Raw genomic sequence first — 12,015 nt, forward strand, 5'->3', positions numbered from 1 at the left:
ACTAGAGGAAAAAGCTGACGCAGCAGTGAAGAGCCAGCATGCTGCTGCTGCTAAGTCGCCTCAGTTGTGTCCGACTCTGTGCGACCCCATAGACGGCAGCCCACCAGGCTCCCCCGTCCCTGGGATTCTCCAGGCAAGAACACTGGAGTGGGCTGCCATTTCCTTCTCCAATGCATGAAAGTGAAAAGTGGAAGTGAAGTCGCTCAGTCGTGCCCGACTCTTAGCGACCCCATGGACTGCAGCCCACCAGGCTCCTCCATCCATGGGATTTTCCAGACAAGAGTACTGGAGTGGGCTGCCATTGCCTTCTCCGGAAGACCCAACATAGCCATAAATAAATAAATAAATAAATAATTTTTTAATTTAAAAATAAAATACAAGATGTGCAGTTAAATTTGGGGGGAAAACGATACAAATGATCTTACTTACAAAACAGAAATAGACTCACAGACATAAGAAAGCAAATTTATAGTTACCAAAGGGGAAGTAGGGGAGAGATAAATTAGGAGTTTGAGATGAACAGGTACACACTATATACAATAAACAATGAGGACCTACATAAGGCACAGGGAATTATATTCAGTATCTTGTAATCCTATGATGGAAAGAACCTGAGAAAGAATAAAAAAGAATTTGTAATATTCTAAAAGAAAAGAAGAAAAATAAAAACCTTTGCTGCATACCTGAAACTAATACAACATTGTAAATCAGCTATCGTTCAGAAAATTGTTTTTGTTTAGAAACAAAACAAAACAAAAACCTCCTGTGACACTGAAGGGAGACAAAGAAACTGAGGCTCATGTGCTGAGGCTCATCGCTTGCTCAGGGGTCCCAACCCCAGGTCTGTCCGTGACTTGAAGTGGAACGAGAACTCTCACACTGAAGGGACAGTCAGAGGAAAGAAGTTCATAGGGAAGCCAGGTGGAGAGCATCAGCCCAGAGTGGCACTCTAGCTTCCAAGAAATCAAATCCAAGGGTCAGAGTTGGAGGAGCCTCGGCCTGGGAAGCAGAGGCGAGGAGGGGCTGACATGTCGGGAGCTGGCCATGCGTCCTGTTGCTGGGGCTAGAGGAAGTCGCTGCCCTTGAGGAAGAAAGTACACAATAACAGGTCACATGGCCGGGGAGGGGGCTTCCTGTTTCCCGGCCCCTCCCAGGCTGGCCTCGGCCAGCCCGAGCTTGAGCGGGCAGTGGCCAGAGTGACTCCAAGAATGTCCTGGGACTTGGTTTTCGGACCAAGGTACCCCCCAGGAGGATAGGGAAGTAGAGCGGGCTGAGGGAACCAAATCCCAGGATTAGAATCTCTGGTTCAGGAGAGCCCTGAGGAGGAGAGAGGACTGTTGAACTCCTCCTCCCAAGCCCGGATAGGGGAGGGAGGGGAGCAAAGAGAGAGAGGAAAATCAAGGAGACGGAAGAGAAGGAAGAGGTCAGGGCAACCTTGAGAGGTAGTGAGCTGTCCATCAAGGGAGGCATTCAAATGTGCCAAATCTACATTGATAACTCAAGAGCCTTTTGGAGAAGTGAAATCAATGCCCATTTCACAGAAGACGAAATTAAGGTTGTCATTTGCTTTGAGCTGAAGTCAGGTTGTGGTTTTAGCGGGTGAGGATAAAGGAGGATTCAGAAGACACTGATTTCTGGATAACAATGAGTGCCAGGGCCACACGGCCCCGAAGCCGGCGAGGGAGACATGCTCTGCCCGTAAGTGTTCCCCCTCCCTGCCACACCCAACCCTGCAAGACTCCAGCACCCAGATCTGCTTGGCTCAGAGCTCAGCCCTGGGGATCATTTGCAGGGTGAGCTGGACCCTGTGGCAGAGAGTTCAGAGGAGGCTGAGGCAGCCAGTGGGAGCTCTGAGCCGGGCCCTGTGGCATCTCAAGATAGCACCAAGGTGGAACTGTTGGCCTCTGAGGTGGAGGCCAAAGGGCAGGGCTTGGAGAGCAGGTAAGGCCCACTTTGTCTGTGTCCCCCACTGCAGACCTGGCACATCTTTCCCACTCAGAGATGGGTTTATGTCCCTCCCCGACTCACACACATGCCATGGCTCCCATTGCCCTTGGCCTGGCTTTCAAGGCCCTGCAGTCCTAGCCTTGTTACAAACCCTCTGTGTGTTAGCTACCTCAAATGACCCCATTTCCAGAAATTTCCATCTCTCACCTCTTCACAGGACTGACAAAGAAGTTGATGGGGACTCTAGCAGGGGACCAGCCCCAGCCCCTGAGGGGCGGCCCCGTGAGGAAACCCACCAGGCCCCAGAGACAGTCCTGCAGGACGGGGAGAGCGTCCCCTCTGGACCTGATGTATTTCAGACTCTCCAGCAAGCGCTGAGCTCTCTGGAAGCAGCCGTTGCTGCCTGGCGCCACCGGCCCCCAAACTGTCCTGGGCCAGTGGAGGCAAAGGACGGAAGCGAGGGGGCATCAAAGCCCTGCTTGGAGCAGGAGGGGGCTGGGAGCTGCCAGCGGGAGGCAGCCCGATTGGCTGAAAGGAATGCCTGGCTGCGTTTGGCCTTGGGCAGCCGGGAGGATGAGCTGATCTGCACACAGAACTCCCTGCAGGCCTTCCAGGCTGAGAAGGAGATGCTGCAGAGAGAGGTGAGTTGGGCAGGGCTGCCTCCCAGGGATCCCTGGTGGGAGGGAGGCAGGCCTGGCATAAGACACATTGAATCGTTTGTTCATTTGTGAAGATTTTTTTGGAGCTTTGACTTGCCTTGCTGATGTTCAGTTGCTCACTCATGTCCAGCAGCCTGCAGCATGCCAGGCTTCTCTGTCTTTCACCATCTCCCAGAGTTTGCTCAAACTTATATCCATTGAGTCGGTGATGCTATCTAACCCTCTCATCCTCTGTCACCCTCTTCTCCTGCCTTCCAGTCTTTCCCAGCATCAGGGTCGTTTCCAATGAGTCGGCTCTTTGTATCAGGTGGCCAAAGTATTGGAGCTTCAACTTCAGCATCCGTCCTTCCAATGAGTAGTCAGGGCTGATTTCTTTTAGGATTGCTTGGTTTGATCTCCTTGCTATCCAAGGAATTCTCAAGAGTCTTTTCCAACACCACAGTTCAAAAGCATCAATTCTTTGGCGTTCAGCTTTCTTTATGGTCCAACTCTCACATCCATAATTGACTACTGGAGAAACCATAGCTTGACTGTACGGACCTTTGTCGGCAACCCCAAAGAGACAAAGATCCCTTGCAACTTTAGTTAAGAGGATCAGAGAGGCCCATCGAAGAAATGACACTTGAATAAAGACCACAAGGAGGCAAGGGAGGAAACATGTAAGGAACCGGGGTAGAGCATTTTAGGCTCTAGGAACAGTATACGCAAAGGCTGGAGGTTGGAGTGTGATTAGTGCGTTCAAGAAACAGTGAGGAGGCCAGTATGGGGCTGAGCAGGAGGAGACAAGGGTACCGAGGTGATGGGAGCAGATCCCGGAGGGCCTTGTGGGCCTCAAGGAGGGTTTGAACTTTTGCTCTGAGTGAGGTGGACGGCACGGAGGGCTCTGAGCAAACAAGGATGGAGACCTGATGCAGGTGCTCACAGGCGCCCTCTGGCGGCTTTGGGAGGAACAGCTTGTGGAGGGAGAAGGTGGAATCTTGGCGATCCAGGAGGTGGCAACGTTGTGGAGACGGTGAGAACCGGGCAGTTTTGCGGGGATGCTGAAGCTGGAGCTGGCAGGTGGGATGTGAAAGCTAGAGAGGGGCTGAGGACGAGACCTGGATTGGGAGCCTTAGAGACTGGAAGTGAGACACAGGGAGCCTGTGGGAGGGGTGGGTTTGGAGGAAGGGAGACCAGAGCTCTTAGGCCTTAATCAGCTCAAGATGCTATGAGCCACCCACATGGGGCCATTAAAGGGCCAGTTTTATGTCCGAGTCCAGAGCCCAGGTGATGTCAGGGCAGGAGGGACACAGATGGTGAGACCTGGGCTGCAGAAGCCCAGCGCAAGGAGTGGAGCCCATTTTTCAGCCGGGAAAGAAAAGTCTTTTTAAAAAAAATTTTACTTCCCTGACCCCTTCCCCCAACTCTGGCAACCACCAACATGTTCCCTGTATCTGTGAGTTCAATTTTTAAAAATTTTAACCTATCATCTATCTGTGCCCTGCTGCACGGCTTGTGGGATCTCAGTTCCCGACCATGGGTTGAACCCCAGGCCACAGCAGTGAAAGCACCAAGTCCTAACCACTAGACCACCATGGAACTCCCTGGTTTTATTTTAGACTCCACATATAAGTGAGATCATGTACTATTTGTCTTTATCTGGCTGACTTATTTCACTTAGCATAGTGCCTTTAAGGTCCTTCTGTGTGCGTGCTAAGTCATTTCAGTTGTGTCCAACTCTTTGTGACCCCATGGACTGTAGCCCATTAGGTTCCTCTGTCCATGGGATTCTCCAAGCAAGAATACTGGAGTGGGTTGCCATTTCCTCCTCCAAGGGATCTTCCCAACCCAGGGATTGAACCCACACCTCCTGCGGCTCCTGGCCCTGAGGTCCTTCTATATTGTCCCAAATGGCAAGATTCCTTTTTTTACAGATGAATAATTTTTCATTCTATAAATATACTTACCACATCTTATCCATTCATCCATCCGTGGACACTTAGGTTGCTTCTGTGGTTTGGCTCTTGTAAATAGTGCTGCAGTGAACGTGCGGGTGCCGATGTCTTTTCAAGTCAGCATTTTGGTTTCCTTCAGAGAAATACCCAGAAATGGAATTGCTGTATCATATAGTCGTTCTATTTTGACTTCTTTGAGGAACTGCCATACTTTTTTCCGTAATGATTGTACCCATTTGCATTCTCAACAACGGTGCGCGAAGGTTCCCTTTCCTCAACATCTTCGCCTACACTTATCTTTTGCATTCTTTGTTTCTTTTGGCCTCGCCATTCAGCAAGGCATGCAAGATCTTAGTTCCCCTGACCAGTGATCGCACCCCTGCCTCCTGCAGTGGAAGGGCGGAGTCCTAAGCACTAGGCTGCCAGCGAAGTCCCTTTCTTGGCTTTTTGATGCTTGCCATTCTAACCGATGTGAGGTGGTATCTCATTGTGGTTTTGACTGCATTTTCCTAAGGATTAGTGAGGTTCCCCCAGTGGCTCAGCAGTCAAGAATCCGCCTGCAGTGCAGGAGCCACAGGAGACATGGGCTCGATCTCTGGGTCGGGAAGATCCCCTGGAAGAGAGCATGGCAACCCACTCCAGTATTTTTTCTGTTTTTTTTTTTTTTTTGCCTGGAGAATCCCATGGACTCTCATGCCAGAGGAGCCTGGCAGGCTACAGTCTGTAGGGTTGCAAAGAGTCAGACACGACTGAAGTGACTGAGCAGGCACGCATGCAAAGATTAGTGATGATGAGCATCTTTTCATGAACCTGTTGGACATCTGGAAAGAGAAGTCTTGATTCAGGGACTGCATGACTGAATGGCTGACCAACAAGTCATGGCTGAATGACTTGCCCAAGGTTGTACAAGAAGCTATTTGGCAGGATGAGAATCTGGGGGGTCCTACCTTCCAGCCAGTGCTCTTGCCACTGCTCCAAGAACAGGTCTTAGGGAAGAATGGCAGGTGGTTGGAGCCACCCCAGCCTTACATTCCCCATTTCCCCACAGGTCCAGGAGCTGCAGGATTCCCTGCTGAGGCTGGAGCCCTTTCCACCTCCTTCCTGTGACCAAGCAGGTGGCTCAGGTAGTGGTTCCAGCAGCTCTGGGGCTGATGGAGAGACCTGGGGCTCACAGGTGAGTATGTGAAACTAAAAACCACGGTCTGTTTCAGATCCTTAGTGTCTGGGGCCATGAGACTCAAATCCTGGTCATGTGATCCAATAGTTTCGGGGATTGGAAAAGGCCTAAATCCTAATGCTGGGCTCTCAGTGAAAATTCTGGGTGAATCAAGTCACCTCTTTTCGACAGGATCCCTTCTCCCGGGCTCACCCCCTGCTCCGGCGCCTGCAGAGTGATTCCAGCACCCAGATGCTTGGGTCTCTCCCAACCCAGCCCCTTGCTCCTGAGATGCACATCATGGAAGCCCAGATGGAGCGACTCCGAGGGTAAGAGTCACAAATGCTGGGCTCATAAGGGCACTGGTGCCGCCCAGCTGGGATATAAAGCCAGGAGTCTGGAGCTGGAGTGGGGGTGGGGTGGGGAAGGTGGGGATGGGGTGGGGAAATCAATGGTGTCCTAACTGCCCTTCAAAGTCACTCACTTTTCCCTCTTCCCCCACCTCCGGAGGCAGGAACATTGAGAAACTCAAATGCTTCAACCGCTTGCTGTCAGCTGTGCTCCAGGAGTACAAGGGCCGGTGTGAGAGCCTCAGCATGCGGCTGGGCCAGCGGGAGGCCGAGGCCACTGCGCTGCGTCTAGCCTTGCAGTATAGGTCAGTGCACCCCAGCCACGATTCACATGCTTTCTACTGCCTGGGAAGGAAATGGATATCCTCAAAGGATAGTCCTACTTCCCAGAGAGAGACGGAGCCCTCTCAGAAAAGTATTTGCCCTTGCCGTGGAAATTAACTTAGGGCAGTTTTCGTCCCAGGGTGCTAAAGGAATTTACAAACTCCCAGGGTTGGGGTTAGGAGGAGGAGTGACAGATCCAGGGGCAAGTGGGAGTGTCACCTACGCAACAGGATGGGTATGCTGGGGTGCTCAGAACTGCTGTCCCACAGTGAACACTGTGAGGAGGCGTATGGAGCCTTACTCGCTCTCCGGGAGGCAGACTCAGGAGCTGGAAAAGGAGCCTTCGTGGATGACTTGGAGGCAGCTGAGAAGGAAGCTCAGAGGCTCCTAGTGCAAGAGAAGGCTGCCATGGATGGAGTGACACTGCAGGATCCATGTCCAAGGTGCCCTTGGGAGCCCTGGGGACTGGGTGGGCCAGTGAGTGGGGCTCTGGTTGCAGAATGGGGCTCCCAGAACTGGCCCTATATTGGGGGCTGGCGTGGCTCCTGAGGTTGGCATTAGGCCTGCCGGAGTTGGCTGTTTTCTACTCAGCAAAGTTGACATGGTGGTTACAGCCATTGGGGGTGGGATAGGACCCACCAGGGTGGCATGAGGATGGCTGGTGGTGCCCACTGATCAGGTGGTATGATGGTGCTTAATGGGGTTGGCATGATGCTGGTACCCATAGGGGTTGTCATGATGCTGCATAACAGGGTTGGCAGGTTGAGCAATGGTGCTCATTGAGTTGGTGTGATGGCTTCCCTGTGATGGTGTGAGTGACTGTGCCCATTGGCGTGGTGGTGTTCATTCATCACTGATGAATGATCATTGGCGGGCTGATGTTGCCCGTTTGGGTTTACGTTATGGTGCCCACCATGTTAGTTTGACCGTGCCTACCACAGATGGCCTTGGAAGGAACCATCACGGTCAGTAAGATGGAAGATGACAAAGCGCACCAGGATTGCATGAAGTTAGTGTAGCCACGCTGAGCAGAGTTCACACAGGCCTCTCCTGTCTCCTGTAGTCCCGAAGGCAGCAGCGTGGATAAGCCCACACCACAGGAGGTGGCGTCCCAGCTCCAGGGCTATGTTCAGCGTCTCCAGGAACGCCGTGCTCTGGTGAAGATTCCCCCTGAGCCTGGCTCTACCTGGGTGCCCATATCTACCGTGCCCCACGCAGAAGCCATGGTGCAGGCCATTCTGGGGGCCCAGCCTGGCCCATCCCTGCCCCGGATGGAGAAGACGCAGATCCAGCAGGACCTGGCGGCCACACGGGTACACATGGGCTGCGGTCACTGTGTCGATCTTTCCTGGTGGGACCAAATCCTGTGCTGAGTCTGAGTGAGATGCGATTAGGGGACCGAGTAGTAAGGGAGAGTTTTGCTGGATATTGTTTGAAATTTGTGACCTGCCGTGAAAGAGCTCGGGGCTTCTCTGGTGACTCAGGAGGTAAACAATCCGCCTGCCAATGCAGGAGACACGAGTTCGATCCCTGGGTCGGGAAGATCCCCTGGAGAAGGGAATGGCACCCTACTCCAGTAGTCGTGCCTGGAAAATTCCATGGATAGAGGCGCCTGGCGGGCTACAATTCATGGGGTTGCAAAAGAGTCAGACATGACTGAGCAGCTATCACACGCATGAAAGAGCTGAGGTTCTGAATTTGGAGAAACTCCAGATGCTACCATTGAGTTGCTACTCGACTTTGTCTAAGACACTTGCTCTCTCTGAATGGCTATTTCTACAGCTGTAGTTTTTATGGAAGGATTTTTCCTATCATGCAAGATCAAGGTAAGGGTTAGGATTCTTGCCTGAGGAGCCCTCAGTGGGCACCTCCTAGAGGCTCAGTTTTCTCAGCGGTTGACCTTCAAGGCACATTTTCTACCCTCTCCTTGGTCTCTCAGGAGACTCTGGCGGACCTGATGCTGCGGCTACAGCTGGTGCGGCGGGAAAAGCGGGCTCTGGAACTGCGGGAGGCTGCCCTCCGAGCCCAGGGCCCAGCCCACGTGCTCCTGCTGGAGCAGCTGCGCTGGGAGCGGGCACAGCTTCGGACTGGCGGGGCCAACAGCAGTGGTGGAGACAGCAGTGGAGGTGGGAGCAGTGGAGATGAAGAGGAGTGGTCCCAGGTGAGTGACCCTGCCTTGGCCCGGTAGGGATAGCAGTATACTACTGGATATGTGGTCCTGGTTCATCCTAGCCTCCTTTGAGCCTCAGTTTCCATTTCTGCACCAAAAAAAGGAGTTGAATGGTAAAAATACATGTGAAAATTCACGCTTGTACTTTGGAGTTTCTTTCTTTGAGAGTATTGCGCCCAATAAGCCCCAAGGGATTTAGTGTCTTCCACTCACACCTGTCCCTTCTACTTCCCACCTCCAGGCTATTCATACTCTCCGTTCCCCACTCCAACAGCTCCAGGTCATGCTTCATATTTTCCTAAATTTTGGCTCCAGCTTACTCCCTGAGGCTTTCCTTCTTGCCCCTACTGTCTAATCATATCTGTCCTCTGGTTTAAAGCCTTAGAGGCTTCTGGAACCCTCCTTTGAATCATCTCTTCTACCTCCATGCCTTTCTAAGTGCTACGCCCCTGCCAGGAACACCAGCCACTTTCCTCTTTATCTAAGTCCTTGACTTCCTACAGGTCTGAGCTCAGACATCACCTCCTCTAGGAAGTCCCCGTGAACTGCCTGAAAATGAGATTATTTATTTCCCTTGTTAGGGAACACCTGTATCCTTATTGGGGTATCTCATAAGACTGGGGGCTCTGTAAGCGCAGGGACTGTAGCCACCATAGTCTGTGATGACTTCAGCTTGGGCTGAACACACTCTCAACCTAGGTCAATGTCACTCCCCTCCCTTCTGCCTCCCTCAGGGTCCTCCTGCTCTCCATGGTGGCAGCAGGGGTATTGATGGGGGCCAAGTGAGCAAAGTGCAGCACCCGGAAGAACTGACCCAGGGACTGTCAGCATCACTCACTCGGTGTGTGCCTGGGTACTGTGCTGGGGTATGTGTGGCCTGGGTGGGGGTAATATGTGAGAGCCCACTGGGGTGTTGTGTACAGTGGAGGACTGGGTGTACAGCTGTATTCACATGGAAACATCTTGGGCAGATGGGTGGGAGTGGGGAAGGCAGACAGGAGTGGCTATGTCTGTGAGCTCCTCTCTCTCCACCCTTGTACCAGGGCTCTGGGCCTTCGGGAACAGCTGCAGGCTCTGCTGGAAAAGCTAGAAGAGGTGGCTCGGAAGGAACGAGCCAGACGTGCTCAGAGTACTGAGCTGAACAGTGATTTATGCAAAGCTCACAGGTGGGTCTCTCTGTGTAACCTCAGAGGCATCCCTGGCTCTCTCTGGGCCACAGCTTCCCCCCTGTAAGGCGGGGGGCAGGTTCAATCCATTCCACACCTCCTCTGGGGCCTGATGTGTGTCAGCCCCTGCTGAGTGATGCTGGGACCCCCAGGAGACTCAGTCTCAAAGACTTCCTGTCTGGGGCTGGGAGGACATAGCCCTTGTCTTGGGTGGAATGGGGGGCTGTTTCCTGGCTCAGCCTCCTTCTCCCTTCAGCACCTTGGTCATGGCCTTCCGAGGTGCCCACCGGAAGCAGGAAGAGCAACGGCGGAAGCTGGAGCAGCAGATGGCACTGATGGAAGCCCGACAGGCAGAGGAGCTGGCAGTGCTAGAAGCCGCCGCAAGGGCCCTGGGGAGGTCCAGACTTCCCTGCCCGCCTTCCCGGCCCGGGGAGACCTTTCTCTAGGCCCTCCTCTGGCCATGTCTGGACGTGCCAGATAGTTGTGATAGGTCGCATCATAAACTGTTCTGGAGTGACATTGTGTCATGCGGCATGACTTTGCATGCTGAGGCATGTTCTGGGTGATGAGGGCTGATATACCTGATGTCTGGGGTTTGATGGGGAGAGGGCTGGCATTTGAGAAAGGCTCGGTGTCTTTGGTCTGATCCCATGTGGCATGCGAAGAGACATGTCAGAAGGGTCATGGCAAAAGCAGCTTGGGCTGTGGAGACAGGATTCTCATGACTGGCTGGGGGCATTCAGGGTTCAGTGAGGTTACATAGTCAGAGCTGAAATTCCAACACTTATCTGCCTCCAGAAGCCCAGGAAGGTGTCCACTGGGGCAGGGCACACTTTCCCCTGCCCACCCACTTCCCAAGGAAATGCTAGGTTCAGTCTGAAGGATATTCTCAAGAGGAAGATACCCATAACCCAGAAGGAAGACTGAGGCCTGAGCAGTTCAGCATGTGAAATATTCGCTGGAAGACCATTGCTCCTTGAGTGGAGGGAGGGGGAAGGGGGAATCAGAGGTGGCCTTAGAACTTGCATTCAAAGAGTGTGGAGCTAACGTAAAGGGCTTTAGGGTGGTGAGCAAAGGGAAGAAACTCTGCAAGTGAGATCTCAGGGGCGTTATACCGCTGTTGTTGAGGAACTCAGGTTTGCTAACCATGGGCAAAGAAGTACACTGCCCTAGGGCGTCTGGATGGCTCTTGGCCAGTCTGAAAAGTTGCCAGTTTCACCTGCAGGAGATGGGAGCTCTGGGAGGTGCCAGTGTCAGATTAACAGCAGGCAAGTGATTAGCATCTTATTTACATAGGCCACGCCCCCACCCTTCCAGCGGAGTCTGGCGGAGTTGGGAAAGGGTGTTAGGCTCGACACAGACGCCCCGGATTAGTGGCCAGCTGTCCCCTCCTGGGTGGTAGCTGAAATTCAAGAAGCGGATTAGATAGATTTTCATTCCCAGCCTGGTGGGGGTGAGGTTCGAGGGGGATTCCAGGCAGCACCTGTGCAGGTGTGTGCGCGGCGCGGCTGCCTCTCGCCGGCGGGGCAAGGCTGACCTGAAGTCGGCGCGAGGCAGCCGCCGAGACCCAACCTGGTCCTCCGGATCCACAGGAGCCTCGGGCCAGCGCTGGGGGCTGGTGACCTTCGAACCATAAGCACAATCTCCGGACCGTGGCAGGGTTTGCAGAAAGCAGGGAAACAGGCGGGCAAGGTCGCCCGTAGCCCGGCAGAGGACCCGACTGTACGACCCTCTTGTCCGTCTCCCTCCCTAAGAGTCTAAGAGTGACCTTAGCGCCGAGTCTCACTAGGTTGCCCGTGGCGAGGGGGATGGGGCCGAGAGAAAACAAGGTCACCTGTTGGAAGGTGGGGAAGGAGTTCGCCCTGGCGGTGGGGGCGGGAGCTGAGGTCGCCGTTGGGGGGCGGGGGCAGGTTCCCAGGCCACCGGTAGCCGGGTCTTGCTGTTCCCACGGGTGCCCCGCAGCAGATGGGCCCAGGCCTCTTTGTCCCTGGTCGCGGCCTCTGCAAGGTCAAATGTCACCGCGGGGCCGCGGGCAGGGGTCAGGTGGGCGGGGCCGGACCTCAGCACTACCCCCCGACCTGGGCCTCCAGGGGCTGCAGGGGCTATAGAGCTCTTGGGCAGAGGCGGGGCAGGCCCCCCCACCCCCCGAAAGGTTGGATCACCTCGAGGTTCTGGAATCTGTGGCAGACCTTCCAGTCTCCCACCGGACCCCTCCCCTAGGCTTGTGTCCCTCAAACTCCAGTTCCCTGTCCCCTCCCTTCTCCAGGCCCCCCTCTGACTCCTTGAGCCTCCTCTTCCTTACAAGTCTC

At 53.9% G+C, this 12,015-nt stretch overlaps 1 protein-coding gene across 3 annotated transcripts; it reads left to right on the forward strand.

Annotated features, from left to right (window-relative positions):
• Window positions 1-1,186: 1,186 nt before the first annotated feature.
• On the forward strand, window positions 1,187-10,223 carry USHBP1 (USH1 protein network component harmonin binding protein 1). 3 transcript variants are annotated; one of them, XM_004008436.5, is made up of 12 exons: window positions 1,187-1,698; window positions 1,793-1,941; window positions 2,165-2,588; window positions 5,589-5,714; window positions 5,889-6,025; window positions 6,211-6,351; window positions 6,640-6,813; window positions 7,434-7,683; window positions 8,310-8,531; window positions 9,275-9,381; window positions 9,584-9,706; window positions 9,963-10,223. In XM_004008436.5, exons 1-12 carry the CDS (start codon window positions 1,645-1,647, stop codon window positions 10,150-10,152), a joined length of 2,097 nt encoding a protein of 698 aa, XP_004008485.2. In that variant the 5' UTR covers window positions 1,187-1,644; the 3' UTR covers window positions 10,153-10,223. The 3 variants fall into 3 exon arrangements, with proteins under 3 accessions (XP_004008485.2, XP_012033107.2, XP_060271359.1); XM_012177717.4 differs by lacking the exon at window positions 1,793-1,941; XM_060415376.1 differs by lacking the exon at window positions 9,963-10,223 and having other exon boundaries at window positions 9,275-9,406; window positions 9,584-9,705.
• The last annotated feature ends 1,792 nt before the right edge of the window (window positions 10,224-12,015 follow it).

The sequence above is a fragment of the Ovis aries genome, chromosome 5, assembly GCF_016772045.2.
Source record: "Ovis aries strain OAR_USU_Benz2616 breed Rambouillet chromosome 5, ARS-UI_Ramb_v3.0, whole genome shotgun sequence".
Taxonomy (NCBI): domain Eukaryota; kingdom Metazoa; phylum Chordata; class Mammalia; order Artiodactyla; family Bovidae; genus Ovis; species Ovis aries.

Excerpts from the sequence above, each read along its gene's own strand:
- USHBP1 (XM_004008436.5), top strand. The coding sequence starts at position 1,645 with ATGAGTGCCAGGGCCACACGGCCCCGAAGCCGGCGAGGGAGACATGCT. Across the intron at positions 5,715-5,888 it reads GAGAGACCTGGGGCTCACAG|GATCCCTTCTCCCGGGCTCA; the intron begins GTGAGTATGTGA and ends TCTTTTCGACAG. Across the intron at positions 6,026-6,210 it reads CAGATGGAGCGACTCCGAGG|GAACATTGAGAAACTCAAAT; the intron begins GTAAGAGTCACA and ends CTCCGGAGGCAG.